This window comes from Kryptolebias marmoratus, linkage group LG9 (genome assembly GCF_001649575.2).
Source record: "Kryptolebias marmoratus isolate JLee-2015 linkage group LG9, ASM164957v2, whole genome shotgun sequence".
Taxonomy (NCBI): domain Eukaryota; kingdom Metazoa; phylum Chordata; class Actinopteri; order Cyprinodontiformes; family Rivulidae; genus Kryptolebias; species Kryptolebias marmoratus.
Window position 1 is genome coordinate 8,409,620 of NC_051438.1, and position 17,627 is coordinate 8,427,246.

General features: G+C 42.1%; 1 protein-coding gene across 1 annotated transcript; it reads left to right on the forward strand.

The window, feature by feature from the left end:
* Positions 1-505: 505 nt before the first annotated feature.
* Positions 506-14,183, forward strand: sting1 (stimulator of interferon response cGAMP interactor 1). The gene is made up of 7 exons (XM_017419714.3): positions 506-629; positions 4,802-5,028; positions 6,082-6,274; positions 8,551-8,659; positions 8,839-9,083; positions 13,251-13,437; positions 13,814-14,183. Exons 2-7 carry the CDS (start codon positions 4,802-4,804, stop codon positions 14,083-14,085), a joined length of 1,233 nt encoding a protein of 410 aa, XP_017275203.1. The 5' UTR covers positions 506-629; the 3' UTR covers positions 14,086-14,183.
* The last annotated feature ends 3,444 nt before the right edge of the window (positions 14,184-17,627 follow it).

Sequence of the window (17,627 nt, forward strand, 5' to 3'; positions counted from 1 at the left end):
TTTTTTTGTCATTTATTTTGCAAAGCGCTGTTCAGATTGAAAGTTTCCAGCCCACTCATTTCGACTAGCTGGCCTCGGCACACCTGAACAAGAACTGCTGCCTACTCACACAATGCCTTCCAGCTCGTTTATTGACCGAAAAAAGAATTAAAACTCTGTAGAAAGAGGGCTTTTCTTGTCCTGATTTGTTTCTTCTTCCATGTTTTCCATGGAGCAAAACCTAGAAATAAATAAGGAGCGAATCAGATACAAATGTTAAGCAAATAAGCCGAGTGTTGCCCCTTTTGTAACGTGTTACCCTGGTCTGAAGGCTTTATGACTTTTCTTTTTAATCTACATTGTTTCCCCAGATTATTCTGGTATGTCTCTGCATATATGATATGATAGAGCTTAAAATAATCAAAAGGAACCAGTGCAGAATCGCTGTTTCCTCATCGGTCCCTCCTTTTGTGTCCTTCCCTCTTTTCACCTTTGTTTTTTGGGTGGTGTCAGAGTAAGCCTGGGGCACATTTTGAAGAGAAACTGAAACTAAAAGTGCTGTGTAGCAAGAAGTGGAGAAATACGAGAGGCTGAGCGAGATCACAGCACAACAGTCATCTCTCTGGTCTCAGACAGAAAAACACACTGAGGTGAGTGTCTGCTTGGATTCATTACTAATCCAACAATCCGTTTAAGAAGTGTTTTATTTCCAGTGGAAATGGTTTTCTTGTCGTTTTCTTAAATTGTTCTCCAGGCTTTCTCAAAGTTTTCAAGTTTATTTTAACACCAGTTTCTTATTTTACTTGTATTGCTTCTATCACTGATACGGAGCATTTTCAAAAAAGACATTTTATTCTTGTTTTTAAAAAAATAATAATTCAAAGTTTTGTTAAGCTACCTAATGAATTGTTTAACTGCAAATGTATCATCTTAGTTCACGAGATGAAGCAGTTTTGTCTCCAAACACAACATGGAGGCAAGAAAAAAAATAAAATTTCAAATAGATCTTCAGGAACTTAGTGACTGCCAGCATGCAGCAGTTTCATTTAATCTTATTTTTAATGGCAGTTTGGCAAACAATTAGTATTGTTGCACAACTGCAGCAGATGATGGATGATGATTTTCTCAAATCCTGGATCACATCTTTCAGGTTTTTTATAACGCCTGCTGCCAAACGCCAAAGGGCAAAGACGGTTTTGTCTGGAGAGGTCGTTTGTTGATCATGTTAGCAAAATATCTCCTGAACCACTGGATGGATTTTAATAAAACTCACAGAAGTGATCATTGGATAAACATCTACGACAGAGTATTTTTTAGAGTCAAGATGGCTGCGACTCTAGCAGACGCAGAAATGGCTACAACTCGGTCGGTTTTACAGATAGTGAGCAAAACTTTGGTGTGGTAGTAGCTGAGAGTCGTTCACGACAGGTACTCCGAGGGCTACACATTGTGACGTCTTCAAAACTCATCAAATCCCACGATTTGCCAAATGGATTTTAGTAAACCTTTCAGGAGATAATCACTGGTTATAAATCTACAACTGATTACCATTTAGAGTGAATCCAATTCAAGATGGCTCCCACAGCTTACAGCCAAATCAAAAACGGCTCTAAAAGTCAGGCAGTTTTACAGATTTTGAGCTGAAATCTTACAAGATCTTTGATGAGATCACGCAGAACGTTAGGTGAGACCAAAACAGCTACCACTCCGTCATTTCTCAACTTAAGATGAAAACTCTGGGATAAATGGCTGTGTGCTTTCCTTCAAGGAATGCTGGCTCTTTAATTATATCCTGTTCCTGACGTGGTTTTCAGATATTGTGAAAGTGAGAATCTGGGTACTTCAGTTGTTTTTCCTTTTCATGGTTGTGTTTTGTGGATCGGTTTCCATTCATGTTTATCTGTCCGTGGGTGCTGTGTGTTCATGTCATTTTTGTGTTCATCTTGTGAGTTCAGCTCTCTTTGTGATCTGTGTTTATCTGTAGATCTGTCTGTGTTCTTAGTTTCCGTCTTGTGTTTCTAGAGCTCATTTCCCTTTGTGGCCTTTGCCTATTTGCGTTTCTAGTTTCTGTCAGCTTCATGAGTTCTGTGCTATCTACAGTTGTGTACTGGCTTATCCCTAGTAATCCAGTGATTTATATACTATAAGTCATTGTAGTAATCAGTCACCTGTTTCCACTTCCTCCCTATATTCAGTCTCTTCCCTCTCCTCTGCGGTGAAGCATTGTTGCAGTAATTCCCTGTCCGGTTGTCCTTGTGTCTCCTTGCGATTCCCTGAAGTTACATTTGTTACTTCTACTGCCACTACAGCTTTTGTTTTGTTTCATTAATTAAAGTATTTTTCGTTTTCTCAAGCTCTTTGTGTCTGCCCGTATTCTGTGTCTGAACCTTCAGTCAACCCAGCTTGACAGTTAATCAGCAGCTGATTTTTTATTTTTAACTCGACCCTTTTTCTTATTTTGTTCTCTGTTTGTTCAGTTTTCGCAGATTTATTAATGCATGTCCCACAGCACACGGTGTCAAAACATGTCAAAATTTGGGCTAAAAGCTCTTTATATTTAACACACATATATATATAGCACACATGGATACAAACACACAGGCCTCTTCAAAGCTTCTGTTTTTACTGTGTGCATTTTACTATAGAAACAGGAACAGGAAAACATACATGCCCTTTACCCTGAATTGTGTTATTAATATGATTCAGGTTTTCTGCAGGCGAATGAAGCACTTCCCATTTTGGTGCCAGCTTTACCATACGCCTTGTTTGTACGCAGGTGCTTTAACAGCACCTGTGTCTTTATGAACAACAGAAAGAACCCTGGAGACAGGCCTGGGGGAGGGGGTCGTCAGCGAGCACATGGTGATCGGGCTTCGACCCATGGGGCCCAAATAAACAACATGGGTTTGCCTTCCTGTGGGCCCACCACCTGTGGGAGGGGCCATATGGGTTAGGTGCAAGGTGCTATGAGGAGCTGAAGGTGGGGGCCTTGGCGCTCTGACCCTAGCTTATCAACGCTGGCTCTTAGGACATGGAATGTCACCTCTCTGTTGGGGAAGGAGCCTGAACTTGTGCGTTAGGTTAAGAGTCTAAAACATGCATGTTAAGCTGCCTTCAGGCCCGGGCCTCCCTTGAAAAAGAGATCTGTGATCGCAATGGGACTTGCCTGGTTAAATAAAGGTTAATCAAATAACAAAAGCGGTACAGACTAGATCTAGACAGACTCACCTCAATGCACAGCGTGGGTTCTGGAACCAGTCTCTTGGAAGGGGCTGGACCTTATTCTACTCTGGAGTTGACCATGGTGAGAGGTACCAGGTTGGTGTGGTGCTACTTATAGCCCATGGCTTGACACCTATGACAGGATAGCTTCCCTGCATCTTTGGGTGGGGGATGGAGTCTAACTGTTGAATGGCAGTTCACAGTACCCAACCTACCAGTGGATATTGAGTCCAAGTGGGCCGTGTTCTGTGCGTCTATTGCTAAGGCAGCTGCCCTGAGCTGTGGCCACAAGCTTGTTGGGGCCATCCTCAAACCCAGTGGTAAACATCCTGGGTGAGGGAGGATGTCAAGCTGATGAAGGAATCCTATCAAGCCTTGTTAGCTGGTAGGACTCCAGAGGTGTTACTGAGGCAAAAGCTCAGGTGTGGATAGAGACTTTCAACTGGCTCCTAGAAGATTTTGGTGAACCATCAGGCAGCTGAGGCGGGGGAAGTAGTGCTGTTGACCTTAACAAACAATGTTGTCAGGTGGTGGAAGGTAAACTTTGAGGACCTTCTCAATTCCAACAGTGGTCATCAATGGAGGAAAATGAACCTGGCGACTTTGGGTTGAGTCCACCCATAACCGGGGCTGAGGTCAGAGGTAGTTCACTGAGGCAGTTGCTACGTGAGTAATGAATTGGGCCGTTTTACAAGAGTTTGGTTTGCACTGCTGGCAGGAAGTTCAGCCTCTTCAAAGTGAGTCAGACTCCTCCAGGGCTACCTGTCATCAATTCTGTTCATAGCTTTTATGAACAGAATTTCTTGGTTCAGTCAAGAGGTGGAAGGGGTCCGGTCTGGTGGCCTCAGGCAGCTCTCACTGAAACGGTTCACAGATGAGTTTGAAGCCGTTGGCATCAAGATCAGAACCTCCAAATCTGAGATCATTGGTCCTCAATTGAGAAAGGGTGGACTGCTCTCTCAGAATTGGGAGTGAGATGCTGCCTCAAGTGGAGGAGTTTATGTATCTCTGGGTTTTGTTCACATGTGAGGAAAGAATGAGCACCACATTGTCAGACAGACCGGTGCAGCTTCTGCAGTACTGTGTACTATGTGGTGCAGCTGAGCTGCAAGGTAAACCTCTCTGTTTACTGGTTGGTCTAATTAGGTCCAGGTCCAACTAGGAAGGGACCCAGGGGAAGACCCAGGACACGCTGGGGAGGCTATGTCTCCCGGCTGGCCTGGGAATGCTTTAAAATCCTGGAAGAGGTGGCTGTGGAAGCTGCTGAACAATCGATAGATTATGGATGGATAGAAAGAACCAGGCTGTAATATCACTGAACAACTCGTCCAGCAACCAGATTTCACTAAAAACAGAAACAACTTCAGCTATTTTTGGAACGTTTGTTGATGGACTCGATCACATCAAGACTTCACTGGAACTTGATTCATGTTTATGCAAATGTAAATCACACGATTCCTCGCTTAAATGGAGCATTTCCAATGTCAAACTAGAATTCGTTAAACGTTATAATTGAAGTTTTAGTTTCCTGAGGTTTGTAGTTGGACACCCTGACTGTTTATAGAGTCCACCCTGACGCTCGATGTTTGTTCTCTGACAGATGCAAACCCCACGAGATCAAGACGAGATCATCCCTCAGCCTCGTGGGAGTCTGCCTAAAGTTTGTGCTGCCGTGCTGGGTGCCCTAACAATAGGAGTTATTATAATTAAGTCTCCTGATGGCATTCTTGACCTGATAGCATTAGCAGTGCTCACTGTGTCACTGGGGCCTCTGCTGCATGGACTCTGTCTGCTGATCGAGGAGCTGCTGCACCACTCAAACACAAGGTGAGGCTTTTTAAAGTCTGTTATACTTAAACCCAAATCAGCATCACTTCTTAGTGTTACAGGAATTTTGTATTAGATTGTTTTGCTTTTATAGCCTTTTATAATACAAATATAAAAGCAAGATATTATCAGAATAGTAAGTCTTTCCACATTTTGTATTGTTCAATGATTCAGCCATATCTAAATTTTAGCGTTGAAGTGTGGGGCAATACATATAAATCAACATTACAGCCACAAATAGAAATTCAAAAAAAGAGCTGTCAGAGTAATACACAGTGCTACTTTTCTTACACACACAAATCCTCTATTTGTAAAGTCTAATTTATTAAAATTGCTGGACATTGTGGAATATCAAACGGTAATAATTATGTATAAAATTTGTAACAATCTGTTACCTAAACATCTTTAGGCAATGATTTATGAAAGGGATGGTGGGTAAAACATAAGGGGAACATTAAATTTCAAAATATGTAGTATCCGAACAACTATGAAAAGATTTTGTATCACTGTACCTTGAGTTGAACAATGGAAGGAACTGAATACAGATCTAAAACAATGACCAAGCATCAACCAGTTTAAAAATAAATACAAATCTATATTAGTCACACTGTACAGGGTAGGAGAGAATTAACACAAATATGTAATATGTATTAGGATAATGAGGGGTTTTTTCAGATTATGAAAAATGTATAGGGTATACATTGGCTGGGAGCAGGTAATTTGTCTGGTGTTGTATGTCTGGTTGTTATTTATAGTTGTCATATTATTATTATTAATATTATCATTATGGGTTTGTAAATGTTCTTGTCCTGTTATGAGAGTTAGTTTGTAATTATAAGGTTTGTAGCAAGATATAAAAATATTACCTCAAGCAGTTATTGGAGGCCAAAAAGGTCAAAATATGTTGTCTATTTCAATACATGTTCAGAAATCCTTTGATTTCTTGCAACTAAAGCAGAGTTCAAGGGTTTCACTGTTGATAAAATGCCATGACACATGATATACATTAAAAATTAGTAACGGCGACCTCTTTTTCCTATCTGTTTTTGCCAGGTATGGAGGCCGAGCGCTGCTCAGCCACATGCTGCCAGCCTGTGGTTTGTGGGGTAAGACTCTGCTGGCTGCAGGGCTGGCAGGCCTCCTGCTGTACCTGACAAGTCACCCTTTGCTGCACAAAGGCCAGTGCTGGGAACTGGTCGTGCTGGTTCCTGCTCTTTACACACTGTTCAAAAGCCTGGGCGCCCTGGTGAGGTTCAAACATGCCCATTGTTACTCCTACCTACACCTGCTTCTAACCATTGGCTCTTAATTCAAAATCACAAAGGGTAGTGGTGAAATCATTCCAGTGCAACATGAGACACTCCTTGAAAACACTGATATAACATCAATTGTCAAATTCTTTTTACATAACCGGGTGCAATGTCAATTTCCTCATATTTGGCGTTTTAAATTTTTCAAGCTTGTACCAGACTTTTCATATAATGCTCTAGTTACGGAAAAACAGCAATAATATCAAACATACTGCACCAAAGCACACTAAAAGATTGGGTCATCCTTCCCCCTGGAGAAGGAAGGCTTTTCTGTCACACCAATATTTTGTTTTCTTCTGCACAGATTACAACTTTGTTTTTGCCAACTGTGCAGCTATATAAAGGGTTTGTCTAAATACATTTACATAATTAGCAACGTTCTGAGGTGGTTCAGTAACTTCCCACCCACTTTTTAGAGCAGCTAGTGGGCCGTGCACAAAATGACCAAAAGCCAATTCACTTGGACTAAAGACTGTACTCTCCTGTATGACTTCTCTTGCTGCCAGCAACAACCAAGGTAAACCATCTTCCCAATCAGCGTTCATCTGAACACAAAAAGCACGTAACAAGGATATTAATGTTCAATGAAAACGTCCAAGTGCTCCTTGACTCTGCACATGATGTGTGGTGGATTGACTGTGTTTAATGTACAATTGATCTAATACCCGTTCAAACAAATGTGAGGAGAAGTTTGATCTCTGGTTACTTTTAATGACTTCTGTTAAACAAAAAAGAGAGAGAGAAAACAGCCTCATCATGGACTTTGCTAGAAGGTTGTGCAGTGGATCTGCTGCTGGATGCATACAGTTAATAAATACGTAGCTCCTGAATGTGCAGGAGGAAGAGGACCAACACAATCCACAGTCAAATGCCCAAAAAGAATGCCACTTTATTTGTTTGATTGGGTTTGTTAATTGACAGGTACGACCTTTACCGATGTAAGCAGCAACATCTTTTTTCATTTGAGGCCAAAAGAAATGTCTCATAAGTCTTCCTCATTCCCATGTGTCCAGATTCATCAAGAGACACGCAGAATTAAACTGTGCAGTTTTAGAGGCACAGCAACCCGATAAATTGGATCCCCTATGAACGTCTCACCACATGGAACCCATTTCCTGTACAATACCTCATCCTGGACGAAGCACCCACGCGCTTGATTTTTCATCCCTTCCAGCGGCAGAGCACACTGAAAAAAAACTCTTGCAATGTAAAATCAGACCTCTGTTCATTAACTAAATCCCTCTTTGAGATAGACACAGGAACATTAGACATGCAAAACACAAACAAGTCACTATTCTCCTTCCCTGAGTTTCCCTGATTCAAATCTGAAGCACCAGCTGCATGTATGGCACGTGTCACTGCGCACGCCGGAAAATCGTCAGGGTTAGCTTTTTTTCAGTTTCATCAGGTCCCCTGCTAACTAAAGGTACTGAAGTAACTATAGGACATTCTGTTTGATCAGGCCAGACTTTTCTCCCAGCTACACCATTTCCCAAGATTACAATGACACCCCCAACAGGGACAGCAGGGCGCGCGCCCATCAAACTACTCTGAATGTAACACAAGTGAATGCACTGGAACATGAAAAACAGAGATGCTGTGCCCAACACAGGTATAGATAACCCTGTGTCAGTCTTGTCTGAAAAAGGCTAAACTGAGAAGAGAATGAATGAGTCATATGCATATTGTAACGGGTACTTTAACATCATTTCCCACTAATGATGCATGCCCTTTAGTAAGGAATGGGTGAATGAACTCAGATCTAGTTTTCAGAGGTCAGAGGGTGGATATTTATGCACTCAGTATACCAGCAAAGCTACACTTTACTGCTATGCTTCATATACCGATAGTGTGATAAGGTGACCAGCAAACTGGCAGCCCTATCATCGGCTCATTCCTAACTAATTTAACATCAAGTAATTAGACTCCATCAGGCAACATATAGAGAAAAGTTCTCAAACTGTTTTAAATACAAATTTTGTCCAGAAGTGCAGCTAATCTGCTTGTTTTGTTGGAGACCTTCTTGTATGTTTTACAGCTCAGTTTCTTGGAAGTCTCAAAGTCATGAAAGTGTTTGGTGACAACGTTCAAAGAGACTATCAGTGTTGTCGCACGGATGCCGTTTTCTTTTCCATGACACCCTTTGGAAAGTGTCAGCTGGCTTTTCAGCAGAGCTAAGGTGCAGTAATGTGTTTCTGCGTTGGGTGTGCAGGGTCCGTCGGAGGTGGAGGTGTCAGGCATCTGCGAGGAGAGGAAGATGAACGTGGCCCATGGCTTGGCCTGGTCCTTCTACCTGGGCTACCTGCAGCTGGTGCTGCCACGTCAGTAGCGTCCAAGCACAAACACTCACCTGGTCATATGGACAGTTTGTACAGTAGAAATGGATGTTATTAAACTTTTATGTCACGTCACCATTCACAGCATTACTGTTGGCACAAATATGTCAGAATGTAAATGCGGCGATAAGAATAAATGAACGAGTTTGCATGTATTTGTCCAGGTTTGGAGGACTCCATCGCTGCTTTTTGTGCTTCACATCAGGCCACCAGGCCCCTCTGGGGTCGAGGCTCCAGGAAGCTCCACATCCTCATCCCCCTTAACGCCAACATCTCGCACAAGCTGGAGGACGAGGACAGCAACATCTGCTTTTATGACAACCTCCCAAACAACGAGATCGACCGGGTCGGCGTCCGGGGCCGGGTCTACAAGCACAGCATCTACAGAGTGCAGGACAAGCACGGGAGGGTAGGTGGAACGGGTTAGAAACTTCTAAATGACCCTGCTACGAATCTCACTTACCTGCAAGTTATGAACAATCCGAATCAGATTTATGTTTAAATGCTGAAACTCCACCAAGGTTCGGAGTAAAAATGTTCCTTCACGGTTAAATGAAGTCATCAGAGAACCTAAAATTTACACGCTGGGAGCTACTCCCGAAGAAACGTCCAAACAACAGTCCTCTAGCTGCCAGCGCGGGCAGAGCAGCGTCCTTTGATCAGATTTGTAAAAACTTCACAGCATAAATACTAGAGGGAATAGGAGTTAAAGGGAAATGACAGACTCGAGGGATTGTTTCTGTGTTTTTAATATTTAAAGATAGCATACCAGTGCACTCCTCAGCACACTGATTGTGTTTGATGGAGCAGATCTAAGGCTGATTGTACCTAAAACCAGCTCCACGGCTGAATCAAGGCAGAGGAGTGACAACATCCTGAGTTTCATCTGAGACCAATAATAACTTCCAGTGATTTCAAAGACATTTCAAGAAGCTTTGGCCTCATTTCACTGCTGCAGACATCACATGGTGTAAAATTATGTTTTTTTTATTTTTAACATTTAGTTCAGTGTTGTACATAGGAACAGATTTAGGACATTTATACCTACCTCCATTTTAAGGTCATGTGAAAAGAGCTGAGAGCTCCCATAGAAATCAAGGGGATAAATAGCAGCCAGGTGCAGTGCATAAATGAATGGAAGGAAACCTTAAAGGAATGTTCCAGACATTTTGAGGTGCGGTTCAACAGAAAGGTTACGAACAACTATTAGCTTACCTGTTTTACATAGCTATTTGAAGTTGCATTTCTGTGGTTAAACGCACAAGTAAATAGCTGCAGCAGCTCGATTCCTGGACAGCCGCGGTGAATTCCAGCAGGAATGCCTCTGCCAAATTAAATTAGTGATGCAAAACTGATGCCATTGTAAAGGTTCAAATAACAGCTTATTAAGTTTTGAAGATTTGACAGCAAAAACTGCTTTGGAAGTGGCAGTGCTTGGATCATTTTGACAAGCTGACAATAACTCCAAATGTCAAACAAACTCATAATGGTTCTCGTGAACACTATTTAATAACCTGTACAACGCTTCGATTTCACATTACAAAGTTTTAGTTGCAAAAAAGTATTAGAAAATTCCTGCCAGAATCGACTACAAACTACAAAATAAAAAGGTCATTTGACTGTAGTCTTCAAATAAAATGCTATAGATTTGCATTCCCATAAATTGCAATAAAAATTGAAGCTGGTTTAAGACAACAGCAATCCACTTGGGTTTTAGCCACGTTCGGATTAGCCGTTAGCTCATTTGTCACACCAGAATGGCTGGTCCCAGGTAAGGGTTGTGTCAGGAAGGGCATCCTGGTGACTTTTGCCAAAACAAACATGGGTCCATCCAAGCAAGATAGAAACGGTAATGTTCTAACGAGAGAGGAGAGTGTGATGGGAAGATGGAAGGAGAACTTTGAGGAGCTGATGAATGAAGAGAAAGAAGAGCAGAGGTCATAGAAACTGTGGACCAGGAAGATTAGTGAGGATGAAGTTCAGAAAGTTTTGAAAAGGATGAAGAAGGGGAGGCTGTTGGACCTGATGACGCACCAGTGGAGGTATAAAAATGTCTTAACATTTTCTCCCAACTCAAGACATAACTCTAGTTATTAAATTTAAGTGTAATCCAGTTTCTGATAAGCAGTTTATTTTAGTTATAAAGGTATCATTATAAACATGTTTTGACCATTTGTGTATTTTGCACAATGATCAAATTTCACATACATTTAAATTGTACTTTCGATTAAAAAAAATTAATAACTATTTTTCTTCCTTTCTCAAAGAAAAAAATTCTCTGAATGAATGTTTTTGTTTATTTTGTGACTTTTATATGCAATAACCAGCCTAAAATCTCAGTTTTTCTGTCTGGATTCATTTTAAGGAGCCTGTATTTGACAAAATTCCCAAAAGAATCCAAATCCAAACTCAGTAACACCTTCAGAGCAAACATCATTTGACCAAAGACACAAACGTACAACATTTTTAAACATTTTTCAACTCCTCTACCTGCTCAGTAATTTAAAATAAGTTTGTTTATGCGGTTGCATCTTGATTGATTCTGAAATTATAAAAGTTTATTTATCTTTCACCAGAATAAAGACGAACCAACGAGGTGAAAAATGCACAACTTTAAGAAAACATTACTGACCTTTAAACTAGCTTGACTTGTTTAAAGACGTACCATCAGATGTGGACAGAACGCAGGTCGCTCCTCTTCCACAGCGCAGCATCAGTACCACCTTCTGGTTAAAGCTGAGAATTTCAAAGTGGAAATATTTGAGTCTAAACAGCCCCAACAGAACCAAACAGGTCTGAAATCAGAGTCGGAAGCTTTTAAAGGATTATCTCTCCAGGAAACAAGTCTTCCTCCTGGTGTTTGCTCTTCCTTGTGTGTGTGTGTGTGTGTGTGTGCATTAGCGACGGGGTGTGAGATTACTCCACTTAAACGGTCGTGTTGTGGGTATTTGAACTCCCTTTGGCGACAAATAGCTTGTTCACAAATTATTAATAGTTCAGATCACCTGCAGGACAAATACAGGAGCCTGTTTTTGATCCTCTCAGTTATAATTCTGAAAAGCTATCTCAAAATTGTGACTTAGCATCCCATAGTTATAAGACAGTGTCTTTAAATTAAAACTTTGAAAACAAATTTATCAAAAAAAACAAACAAACAAAAACAGGAATAGGTTCCGGTAGTATAGTTCAGCTCTTTTGAATTATAGTTCTGTAGAAAAATTATAAACAATATCTTACCTGTTGTAGATAGCTTTGTGGACATTCTGAGTTTGGAGAAATCGGCTGTTTGAAATGTCTACTCGTTCATTATACAAGAAAATTAAAAAGTTTTACCTGTAGCTTTCCCTCCTCTACATAGAGCCTTAAACTCTTGTCACATAATACAGGAAAAGGAGTTCAGCGACTCTGTCGTCCTCTTTGGTGGAAACAGATGAACTGAGGCCGTCTCTTCAACAGGGTCAATGTTTCAGAACCTTTCCACAGAACCACACTTCCAAAGATCTGAACGATCTCTTCATTAAGAGCCATAGTTCTCAAGCTGCGGCACAAATAACACTGGCTGTTATCAGCTTTGTGCAAGAACCCGCCTGGAAATAGAAGAAGTGCAGAGGAGAATATTTTGAGAACGTCTGTGGGAACTGGACTGGACCGTGGTTCTGCTTCAGCAGCTCCTGTAGGCAGGAAAAGGCACAAAGCAGGGAAGGAAATGAAATTCAGCTTATCTCGTTCGTATTTAATTGTTTTGAGATGGAAGAAGAACCAAAACCACAGGGTGTGTGGTTCTGTTCTCGGCAATAAAGGCTTGGAACCATCACTTGTTGACCTACACCCTTCGGCCAGGGTAAGGTTGGGGTTTGACCTGTTTGGCTGCTGCTGCCTCAGAAAACAAAAGGACAATAATGGTTGTTTTTTTTCCCTGTGTGTGTGTGTGAATTTCTTCTTCTGTCTGTCTGAACCACGGGACAGATTTCAATGAAACTCTTAGAAAACAATCAGTGGATGTACGTCTACAGCTGATGAACTTTTGGAGTCCACTCCATTCAAGGTGACCGCTACAGCTAAGTGACCTTAAAAAAATACAAACACAAAAATGGCCTCAACTCAGTTAGCAGCTGAGACGAGTTCACAACACTATGAACGCTACACATTTTACAGCATCTCTGGATGAAACTGTTTCATTATTGTTGGCATCAATCCTGTTTGTCTGTTAGCAACCACCTACAACTGATCCACGTTCAGAGACGGCTGCATCAGCTGCTCGACCTCGGCCAACACAGAGATGGTTGTAATTCGGTCAAATCTACAGACATTGAGCTCCAGTTTGACACGGGAGTAACTGAGAGTCATCCTGAACGCGTACTCCGAGCGCTAACAGACTTCACAAGTTTGAAACAGCTGTAACTCCGTCCCCTTTCATCTCAGGGATTTTAGGTGAAACTCTGGTGTGAAAGGTGGCGGACGATGGCGGCACCTCGAAGACTCGGTGCTGTTGGCGTAAAATGTTTGACGACCGCTGTGTCCGTTTCACAAGTCCTGCTGAAGTAATGAGAACAGTTTTGTCTCCGCGTGTAAGCAGGTCCACGATTGCGCCCTGGAGTACGCCACCCCCCTGCTGACTCTGTACCGGATGTCCCAGGAGAGGAGCGCGGGTTTCGGGGAGCCCGAGCGCCGGCAGCAGGTCCTCCTCTTCTACAGGACCCTGCAGGACATCCTGGACCAGTCGCTGGAGTGTCGCAACCGCTACAAGCTCATCCTGCTCCGCGGTACGACAGCAGCCCGACGCGCACGTGTGTGAACTCACAGCGACAATGACGCACCCTTCCCTTTCAGGGGATTTTAGCTTCCTGCTTAGCAGCTTCCCCCTCCAGGAGCTGACAAGCAGAATTTGTGATGAATAAGCGTTTTTCTTCTTCTTCTTTTTTTGGCATTTTGTGTGTGAAATAAATCTGAACTGTGTCCTACAAACCTGAAGGGAAGTGTGAAGTTTCTGTCTCATGTAAACTTTAACTTTAACACACTTTAACCACATGTTGGACTATCAGTTCCGACGTCATTTTTAGGAAACAATTTGGCCGTAAAGCAACGAGGGTAGGTTGAGACAGCAAAAACAAGTCAGGCTTACTGTTCTTCCTGTTGCAGATGAGCGCGAGGACGACCCCCACTTCCTGTCCAAAGCCATCCTGAGACACTTGGAGCACCAGGACAAGGAGGAGTTCTGCCTGAACCCGCCTCCTCAGCAGGAGACCAAACGAGCGTTTCGGGACGTTTTTTTGGCTCCGGCTGCGAACAGCACTGAGTGGCACCGGCCGGAGCCGATGAGCAGGGAGCCAACGCTCATGATCAGCCTGGAGAAACCTCAGCCTCTGAAAGAACCTGTGGAGGACATGGACCTCCACTGCAAAGCCACATGAACACACACACACAACCACGACACTCCTCTTATCTTCTCAGAGCACATCTGATGTTGAAGGTTTAAAGGTGAAATGAAATAAAATCTGAAAATAATGAGTTTTCATGTTTTTTCTTTAGTTAAACATCATCAGACGCTCCAGTGGTCCATTTCTCTGGTTTCAAACCTTAATGACTTGTTTTTAGAGTTTCTGTGGGCGGAGTTCCCTCCTTGGTTGGTGACGTAGAAGCTGTGGCAGACCGCTGTAGGACCCTGAGGAGGTTCCTGTCAGTGTTTATCAGGGAGAATGGAGGCAGGAGAAGAAGAAGAAGAAGTTCTGTTAACAAGAGGACCGGTTTGGAAACACCGTCAGGAAGAGGAACCCCCGAGCTTCACAGTGATGTCACATTTGGAGGAGTTTCCCAACTAACTAACTAACAGGATTAGAATAAAAAAGGCTGATTTCTGAAGACATACTTGGTAGAAAACTTTGATTTGTTAGGCAGATTATATGCTATTTTAGTTAGTGGGATCACTAGATGGTGTGTTTTTGGATTTTTTTTTCACTGATCTCAGCAAAAATCAGTATTTTCTCTTTTTTCCTGCACTGCTGTCTGTGTTCATTACGACTCGTTTTGCAGCACGTGTCACATTTTATATTACATGTCCACTGCACCGGGCTGCATCACTTCCTCCTCCTTAGAGTTCAGGGTGTTGAGAATCTCCCGATAACCCAATCAATACACTGTCAATATGTTTGTTCGTCAGGAGCAGATTTCACTGAATCACAAAATGATCTCATGATTATCACATCTACATACGTCTAACTTGCTTTTTCGGCGTCTTTTTCTCTACCTGCCTTCTTTTTGTAATTGAAAATGGTCCTGACGGCTTCTGGGAAAGGTTCTTGCTTATTTACAGGTTTGTGTTTCAGGTTCTCCTCTTCAGAACATTACCTCCACAGTCAGTCTCCAGACTCTGGGCTGTAATTTTCACCAGGAGCTGAACGAACCACATCCATCCAACCTTCTTGTCCTTCTTGAAGCTGAAGAAGGACTCAGCTGTTGGAGGTTTGGGTCGGTTTAAACAATTAATTACAACAAACTGAACCGTTTCACCCAAACACTGTCTGGATTTGATATTTCCTGCCTTGTTGGCGTTCCTGTGTTTGGCTCTCGATACGTCACACTTCTGAGGGATCACGGATAATACAGAAGAGACCCTGGTAGATTTATAGATCTTTGATTATCAATTTTAAATTAGTGTAATTTTAATGCGAGCCTTTGAAAACAAGCACCTTTTATGACTTTATTTTGATTTATGTTAGCTTCAAGCAACTTATGTGTTCATTTAAAATACATGTTTCCACTGATCCACAAAAAAAAGGAGGAAGGGAAAACTGTTTTTTTATGACTGTATAAACAAAAGAAGCAGTCATAAGACACCTGGCACTGAGCCAGTTTATCACATCTCTCTCACACACACACACACACACACTCCTCATGACTGCAACCGTTCAGCTGAAACTGCTGGCTGACTCAGAGGTGTTTACAGCCTGTTTGTCCTCCAGACGAGGAGGTGAGATAAGAACAGAGCGATCTGATCCATCTGTCATCAGGTTTTACACACAGATTGTTCGGAAATAACAGATGAGAAGAAGAATGAGCCTCCTCTCCAACACACATCAATATCTGCTGCCATGCAAGGCAGACAGTCATGTAGTTGCATGTGTGTGTGTGTGTGTTAGGTTGTCTGTTAGCATAATATCTCACAAGCCTCTAAATGGATTTCAATGAAACTCATAAAACAGTCTTTGGATGTACATCTAAAACTGATTAACTTCCGGAGTCAACCTGAGTCAAGATGGTAGCCACAGCTAATCGACTTTATAAAACACAAAAGCGCCTCAAACTCAGTCGATGTTACAGATCTTGAGCTAAAATCTGGTGTGGTAGTAGCTGAGACTGATCCCAAACACTCACTCAGAGCGCGAACAGATTCTGTGACATCTTTGATTGAAACCTGGACCCAGCACAGCAGGTGGTTCCTTGAAGGAATCTTTTGTTTTAATTAACAATATAATATACATATCTATAATACGGATTTTGCATTTAAGTGATGGTTCTGTGGAAGGATTATGAACACTTAATATCTTACCTGTTGTAGATAGCTGTATGAATGACCTCAGTTTGGAGAAAAAGAGTGTAATTCTAACTAGACTGATGAGCTAATGGCTAGTCTGAGTCGGGCAAAGACGTGGTCCACGTGAATGTTGTTTTTTAATAAACTTTTATGTCCATCACGTTCAGTTTTACATTAAAGTCCAAGAAATATATAATGATATTAGTGCACCTGGAGTGCTACAGCTCGCTGCTGCTGCTGTTTGCACTTTAAAATACCTGCAGAATTTGACTAGAGGCACAGTCAAATTCACAGGGACACACAGAGACAAACGAGACAAACAACCATTCACACTCTGGTGGACGTAATTAAAAAGTAAAAATAATAACGAGATAAAATAGTGAAAAAACAATAAAAAACCATAAAACCAACATCTCACACTGAACTAAAAGCCAAAAGGAAACAAAACAAAGTGTTTTAAGAGAGAATTTAAAGACATGAAGTGAGCCGGTCAGTTTGGGGACAGTTTTTAAATAAAATAAATGAATCAGTGACAGATAGTCAAATAAACCTGTATTGAACTTCATCATTTATAAAACATGTTTATTTGGACAACAGATAGAAAGAGACCGTTCTATACATACTTATGTGTATTAGCTGATTAACAAAAATAACGTCTTTCCCTCAACCTTCAGCTGTTTTTGTATTTTGATATAAACTAGGCGCGTTCACGAGGAAAGCCACGGCTGTTTGTCAGATTCCTGCCTCCGTCAGGCTGCTGATAATAGTTTGTGTTTCTGTTTGATAAGGATTAAAACAAACAAAACAAAAACATGACGAGAACAAACATCTGCAGACACGTGAGTTTCCACACACCGCCGGAACAGAGACAGGTCCGACTTGTTCTCTGACAGGAACTTCACCGAACAGCTGACATCAGCCTGACACACAGATGGACGGATCAGAACTGGGCCGCCATGCCTGTGTTTACACACACACAGAAATGCAATAAACATCTGTAAATCATCCAAACCTCCCATTTCACCTGAATTTGTACAATCAATATGATAAAACAAAATGTTTCTGCATTTCTGACCATTTGTTTAAATTACTAATGAAGCCTAGGTGTAAATTCAAACTGGAAGACCTGCTCCGGACTCACCTGCATCATCGGATCGCCACGTCATGCGCCCCTCTTCAGCCTATCAGCATCCGACCGCGCCTTCATCGCATCCAATCAGTGAGCAAGCCTCCGTTTAAAAGAGACTTCCATCAGAGCTCCATCCCTTCACCCACCGAACTTCAGCCCTCCTCGGCCCCTTGTTCTCAGCTCTACCAGGATCCTTCCCATCTTCGACCGCCACCACCAGTGTCCGGCCCAGGGGGAAGACACCTCTAATCCCCATCCTAGTTTCCTGCTCAAGCGCATCGCCACATTCAGCA

What these genes read in the sequence shown, in the direction of transcription:
- sting1 (XM_017419714.3), top strand. Translation starts at nt 4,802, where the DNA reads ATGCAAACCCCACGAGATCAAGACGAGATCATCCCTCAGCCTCGTGGG. An exon ending in CTGCACCACTCAAACACAAG is followed by an intron (nt 5,029 to 6,081) that starts GTGAGGCTTTTT and finishes TGTTTTTGCCAG; the next exon opens with GTATGGAGGCCGAGCGCTGC. An exon ending in CCTGCAGCTGGTGCTGCCAC is followed by an intron (nt 8,660 to 8,838) that starts GTCAGTAGCGTC and finishes GTATTTGTCCAG; the next exon opens with GTTTGGAGGACTCCATCGCT.